Source organism: Austrofundulus limnaeus, unplaced genomic scaffold, assembly GCF_001266775.1.
Source record: "Austrofundulus limnaeus strain Quisiro unplaced genomic scaffold, Austrofundulus_limnaeus-1.0 Scaffold72, whole genome shotgun sequence".
NCBI classification, from domain to species: Eukaryota; Metazoa; Chordata; class Actinopteri; order Cyprinodontiformes; family Rivulidae; genus Austrofundulus; species Austrofundulus limnaeus.
In genome coordinates, this window is record NW_013952474.1 from 1793646 (window position 1) to 1801135 (window position 7490).

The following is a 7490-nucleotide window of genomic DNA, read 5'->3' on the forward strand; positions in this document are numbered from 1 at the left end:
GATGATAAAGTTGAATAAAAATCTAAGTCTGATGAAGGTAAATTAAATATCTGACAGTGATCATTACACAGTGTGGCTCTAATTCCTCACTTCACCYTCTGTGTCYCAGTTTCCCGTCTCCAAAATGAGCGTACGCATGGGTCAYAGCTGGCTGAGGGACCACACATTTTCACATCAAGTTTGAATTTTAGAAATCACAACCTTGGCGTAAAAAGTGGTGTACGCAKGTTTCTGGGCTCAAATTGTGTGTATACCAGTTTTATAAATCCGACCCCTGGAGAGTCATGAAGACCCAGCGGGGGCTCCCTCTCTTTCTGTCTCTCCTGCTCCAGAGTCAGATTCCTACGTTAGCTGCCAGTAATTTCCTCTGGTCTGGCAAAGACAGAAAACACGTGAGAACTCCGATGTATTGTGATACGTTTAAAGCCTTGGAGCCGAACCTGCCGGGCTACTTGCTGGATCAACAGAGTACAGGAAGTGGAAAACATTTCAAGATGCTTAAAAAAATTATTTTAGCTGCGATGATGTCTGACTAAAGCTGGACTCATTTAACTTTTGAATTTTGCTAATTTGGTTTTCAGGACACGTCAGGATCAGCAGTGAAGCTGAGAAACCACTCAGAACCAGTTAACAGGAGGATTTGTCACAATGTGAGGATGATTCAGGCACTGGCATAAAAAAAACTAAATATGCCGTTACATAACCCTGGAAGTATTTGCAGGAGTCTGTGACGATCAACATGGGAAGTGTGTCGGTGAAATCCCGACACCACGCTCCGCAGAACTGGGTCACGTTAGATGTTTTGTAGTCGGAGTGTATTTTGTTTGGAACAGAGGTATGTCTTTTATTAGATTTAGTCCTCACCTGCGTGTTTTCTTTCTGTTTGCGACGGTGTGATTATGTGTTTGTGTTCGTACGACATGAAAGCGTCGCCTCAAGGTTTTTCTGTGACTCATGTTTGGCMTTTTACCCAGATGTGTTGTTAAACCTCACACTAACTGTTCACACGCCTCTTCTTAGCTTTCACCWTTACTTAGATGTGAATATATTACTTTGATACTCAGTTCGGTGTCTCGTATTCTGCCTGTCAGTCCAGGGTTTTACTGGGTTTAATGAGCAGTAACACTGTTTTTCGTGGTCAGAGTTAAAGTAGTGTTCATATAAACCGGCATGCTTGGAGGTAGATACTTGTTTTTCTTGTTGTTTGGTTTTAGTTTTGTCAGTTGAAAATGCACAAAGATGAAGATTTGATTGAAAAGGMAGAGGGAGAACYCTCTGATTGCACAGCTGCTATTAGYAAACGAGTCATTTTAAATTMYATYAAGCCACAGTGTCACTGGGCTGTGATTGCTTTTCAGTTTTATATCAGTCGTCTTGACTCGGTCTCAAACACTTCTTAATTTGTAGAAGTTTTAGGAAAACAAAATGATCTCAAACCCTTCTTAAAATGATCAAATGTGTCTTGAATCAGTCTCAAACACTTGTCAGTTTTGTTGCAGGTGTGTAAAAACTCTTGAACCTTTCTTAATTTTGTTGTGGGTGACGTCTCAAACCCTTCCCAGTTTTTGCAGGGTGTCTAGAGCCACTTTGAACCCTTCTCCATTTGGTCAAAAGTGTCTTGAATCAGTCTCAAACTTTTCCCAGCTTTGTTCCAGTTATTTCAAATCTACCTTGAACCCTTCTTTGTTGGCATCTCAAACCTTTAGTTTCTGAGCTGTATTTTGAGCTGTGTGGAGCTCTTCTTTGAAAGAAAACGTGAAGTTAAAGGCCTAAATATGCTGGTTTAAAGACCACATCRATAAGTAACAATTGTTAAACCCAGGTCGTTAAAATCTGCGATTTATTTTGGAAAATATATGAAACCTGTGATGAAAATATTACCTGTTGTGGGAAAATCCCAAACCTGAAAATCAGAGGCGTAACAGATGCTTTTTTATTTTTATCTTGTGTTTTTCTTACAGTTTACTCTGAAATATRTGAAGATTAGTTAAAATATGCAAATGAAAAGAACTGAAGATTTTTTTGTTTAGTTTTGTTTTGGTTGTAACATCGGTTCTGGTGGTGACATGCTGAGTCGTCTCCAGAGGTCTATTGCACAAAACTAGGATAAGGGATTAATTTCTTTTCATTAAAATATTACAGAGTAAATATATTTATTTAATTTATTTATCTGATTATCCATGAAAAAGAATAATAAAAAGACTTAACCTCAGCTTCACCTTTAAAGTACATGCCAAACCTTCCCCTCCACCTCCACCACTTCCACGGCACCACCCCCCTCCCGTCTCCCCCAACACACACGCACTGAGCCCCCCCCAGCGCTTCGGCTTCCAGCCCTCCAGCCTCACCCCTCCCGCTGCCCAGCCCCCCGTCCCCCTGTCCCTCGACCCTTCATACACGGATCACTTTAAGTGAGCGATCAGCTGTTCATTTTAATTTTGTTTAGTTAGTTAATCTCAGATAACTTACAGACAGATTCAGTGGCACAAAAAGTTTTTACTTTTGAAATAATTTCAGCATCAGTCGGTGTTTCTCTTCATCTCTTCATATGAATCATAATTAACCCTTACACTGCTGGAAGTGAGACTCACGTGTCTTACTGCCCATGCCTGATCAGGAAATCTTTGATCCACCCRGTGGGTCTAGTAAACAAATCGTGAACGTGCATTAATCCCAGATTATTTYCAGCTAGTTTGAATGAACCTCCCTAATTGAGCGTGGCTTGGTGTTGGAGCAACTGATTYCAGCTGTTTACAAGTTGAAGGCTAGTTCAAGCTCGGCTTACAGCTCAAATCCTGAATTTAGAAATCTGACCTTTGTGCAATAGGGCTCTGTTGGGCACTTTATTTTTTCTGTCATTGTTTGTTTTGAAGGGGTTCAAAATTAGAGACAGGCATTTTCTCCTAAAAGAGTTTTTGAATTTTTTGGTAAAGGTTTGATTTTTATTTGAAAATAAATAAATAAATAAAACCTCTAATAAAACAGTTTTATATTCTTTTATTTTCTCTTTGTTTAGTGGTTCAATGAGAAGGTGGACGCCCTGTCCTTTCAAAATAAAKTACCATGGCAGAAACAGACCTGTGTTTTGGTTAAAATGATTTGTTTTCCTTGAGGCTCATTACAAAAGCTCATGAGCAACAAAGGTGTGTGTTTGATTTGATGAAGAGTTGGTTGTTATTAAAAGAGAAACTTATCTTCTCAGCGGAACACAGCTTAAAGCTCGTTAGCATTCGGCTGATATAGGTTTTCAGTGTTTCGGAGATGGAACAAGAGCAGTTTGTCATTTCAGGACTGAAGTGTTTCTTTTCTGGGGAACTCTCAGCAGGAGTGGAACCACTCCAGCGCTGCTGTCACCTTGCAGGTTTGATTAGTGATTATAATGCAGCTGTGGATTCCTCACATGAGGGGAATAAAGAGATGTCTCCGGTCGCCGTTAGAAGCTGTTCTCTTCTCCTCSGCTCTTTCAGTCCTGAGCAGACGACACACGCAGGCAGGTTCTTTCCAGACGCTTCATGTTCTGAATTTTAAATTTCCTTGTCTGCCCCCCTCCCCCTCCCCCACTTCACCCTCCAGGTTGATGTTTCCTCGCCGGGCACCCGCAGGGTRGCTTTCAAGCCTGGCCGCCTCTGCCTCGCTCCCCCTGTCGGCCTCCTGACTGATCCCCTCCAGCTCGGTTAGAGAGTCTCTGCAGGACCGCATTGCCATGGATACCGAGTCCAACTACTCGGGCTATTCCCACTACTCCGGGCGCTCCCGGGGATCCCACCGGCACGGGTAAGACTAAAGACCACTCATTAATTATTTATCTGTGTGTCTAGTCAGTGAATTGTTTGATGGAAAAAACATTTCTTTTTCTACAAGTTACTGAATAAAAAACAGGTTCTCTTACTAAACGTTAACATATTTATAATATTCACCCATTTTGTAAGTGTCTTTTTGTAGAAAAATGTGCCTTAAAGACCGTATAAAGTAAAATTAAATTTGTGTTTTGAGTTTGTCACACGACAGAAATATGTTGTTAATCACACCTCTAAAGTTGACTGATTAAAAGCATTGTTTACTTTATAAGATTAAGTCTCAAAAATAATGAAAAAACATCATTGGCTCTGTTCTGAAAACGCTGGGGGCGTGTCAGCTGGAGGACCTGAAACCACGCCCATGCGCTGAGCGTCACTGTGTCCGTGTCCTGTACTGAGGAGGAGATGTTCATGAAGGCTGGCAGCCTGTTGGAGTTCTCCAGCCCTACTCATTCGTCGGGCGCATTTCCTCCGGGCAGTGCGCCGCGTCTGGCTCTGGGTCGGCAAGGAAGGGCTCGGGGGCGAAGGAGACCGCGAGCTTTACAGCACCCTCTCCGCTCCGACCTCGCCGCTTCCCGGGGCCGTGGACTCAGTGCCTCACTGCGCCCTCTCTCCCCGCGGGCGAGGGACGGGGCCCCTCTGCCCCCGGCGCGACTGTCGACCGGAGCGGACTGTTCTCAATGCGCCCTGACCGTGTACGACCCGTCTTGAAACACGGACCAAGGAGTCTAACARGTGCGCAAGTCAGAGGGTCCCCCGAAACCCGAATTATGCACTAAAGAGCCAACACTTAGACTATTAACTATATGAGCACAAACAGCAACTTACTACGTTTATTGGGTGAGGCATTATCCCACTGTCAGGTGTAGGAGAGGTGGTGATGTCGGGAGGAGAGTCTGGGAGGTCGGAGGTCGGTAGAGCCTCATGAACCAGCACCAAATGACTGTCCATAAATCCCAACTGTGTCTCCAGGTGGTTAGTAAAACTATCTGGAGCAAAATGGGAATTATTTAGCTAACAACAACAACAACAAAATATCTATGCTATTGCTATCTGATGCTATCTGCGATTAGCAAGTGAACTGCAACGGCCGAGGCGAAGAAGTTTTTATACTGCTGGAGCAGTAGGGGGCGGGGTTAAGCCGGGGTTATGTTTAAGGCGGCCGCGTGATGAAACACAGCCGCCTTTTAAAGCATGCCCAGAAAATCCTGAAACAAACATATCTTTAAACACAAATTGATCTATACCTTCAAAATTAAAGTATCTACAGTTGAGACTTTTTACTCATTTACAACAATGCAACTGCGACATTTATGTTTATTGAAGAAAATATTAAAATTTACTTTACACTGTCTTTAAAGGAATTCTGAGTCAGAAGTTGCAGTTTGCTGTTAAATAGTTTTATTTTTATTTACACTTTGTTTAAATACTGATTTGGATTGAATGAATTGGATTTTTGTAGAGAAAACTATTGAAATTTTTCCTGAATAATAATAAAAAACCTAATTAGCCAAAATTTCCAAACACCCAACACAGTGGTACAAAGAACGAAAAGTTTAATCAAAAACACAATTAAAATGTTCATATTATTATTCAGTTATTATTTAAAATCATAATAAATACAGCCAGGGAAATTTTAATGTTTCTGAAAATGACTTTACTAAGTTGTACTGAAGAAACTGAATCTGAGTTGTTAAAGCTAAAAAAGTAGAACATTAGCTAAAATCCAAAAGTAACAAAATGCTGGATGAAAGCTAATAGTAGTAAAAATCTGCCGTAGAAAGAGACTAGCATTAATTGGAAAAAAACCTCAAAAGCTAAGAAATTATAAAATGTACACTACAAGCTTAAATTGCAGAAGCTATCTGCAAGCTAAAAAATGCTAAAGGTCATCTAGATGCTAAAAGTAAAAATTAATTAGCTAACTGCTCAAGTAACAGAAGTGGAACTAAAGGCTAGCAAAAAATATTAAAACACTAACCGTAACAAAGTTGCAAACTATTTTGCTACAATCTTAAAGCAGGAAGAAGCTAGATAGAAGTATCAAAGGATATCTAGAAGCTAATAATAATGAATCTCTGGCCAAATGAATGGATGAATAAATGAATGATTTTTTTTTTTGCTAAAAATAGCTAAACTTAAGCTAAGAACTAAATGTTAAAAATGGCTGGCATAAAAAAACAAAAATCTAACCAAAAGCTTAAGTGTTTAAGGCTATCTAAAGGCTAAAAGTAGAAAAGCTCCAGCAACTGCCTGATAACACCATTCTAGACATTCCTCGCAGCTCAAATGATTTACAGACCCGGCACTTCTCTGCACCTCTCACTCCACTTTTTATTTCTGAAAAACATTGTGAGTGGAGTTCATGCTTCGTTGTTGTCAGCAGAACCCCAGCCTGTTCTGTTCCCCGCTGTGGACCTGGCCTGAGGAGAACCTCCAGATCATGGCGGTGCTTTAATCTGTCAGTGGTGAAACAGWTCAGGTGGAGGAGCTTCAGGAGACAGACAGGTGCTGGAGGGCCTGACAGGAGATGAAGATTCTGTCATCTCTCTGTCTCCTGGGTCACTCTCCGTCGACTCGTTCAGCATCGCTGAGTTTCCCCCGAGCCTCTCCTGCTCCCGCCACCACCTGTTGCTGTTTTGAGGACCTCTCGTGTTATCGACTCTGTTCTGTCGCCATCCTAGACTCTTTGCCTTCATTATCTTTCTCCCCTCCTCTTCATCCTCCTCATCTGATTCCATGTGGGGGGCTGTGGTACGAAGGCAGCAGCTGCTCCCCCCCTCAAATGGACCTCTCACTGCACTCCGATGGAGAGGCATGCCACTTGCATTCCTCAAAGGCCTTGTTGCTAAAAGCCACACTGGGCGAAAAGGGCTTAACGGACCTCAGAAGGGGAGGGGTTTGCTCGTGAGGTCTCCTCACTGCWGCTTGAAGTAGGGCTGAGCGATATGGCCTAAAATCAATATCACGATATATTGATCAGTTTACCTCGATAATGATAAATGCACGATAACTTTTACCACCTCCCACCACACACAAGTACATGCTATAGTATAGTCATAACACTGTGTCCATGTTCTTAGTCGGAGTGCACAGTTAAGATTTTGAACAGTTTTTCTCTAGTTTATATTTGTCATTTTAGTGTTTTTAATATATTTATTGAAAACATTTTTTTTCAAGACTTGAGTCAGATATAGTCATACATATATTTAACCATCTCCATAACTTTTCAGTCAAACACATTATGTATGTACTCTAATTTTATATTTAAAAAAATATACCAAATGTGTCTTTTGTTCTGCACAAAATAACTTAAATACATTTTTTTATTTGTTAGACTGACTGATTTCTCTATTAAAATAACTGTCTCTTTTAACAAGATTATATTATTTAGAGAGCTCATTTAATCATTTAATACTATTTATCTTCATATTTGATCATTTCTTGAATCACAGAGCAGTTCAGTCACAGTATGGTTCAAAATATAAGCAAGATCTTTTGTGAAGAATGAAATTTGTACTTATGATAAACTACATTGCAGGGTTTTTATTTACTTTTMGGGGGGGTAACGCTAAGTGGAGACTCGACTTTTCTATAATATGGGACAAACAAATGTTCATCTGTTAGAGTTAATATTTCTGATGCATCTCAGTAATCCAGGTAAAAAATCAAAAGAAAAAAATTGTATAGGTC

General features: G+C 40.8%; 1 protein-coding gene across 1 annotated transcript in view; it reads left to right on the forward strand.

Moving 5' to 3' along the window:
* LOC106519170 (vang-like protein 1) overlaps nt 1-7490 on the forward strand; it is a gene marked incomplete at its 5' end in the record, with an annotated part of 62842 nt that overhangs the window by 12343 nt on the left and 43009 nt on the right. Inside the window, 1 exon segment of the mRNA XM_014010730.1 lies at nt 3574-3774. Within this exon segment, the coding sequence (XP_013866184.1) occupies nt 3704-3774 (71 nt within the window).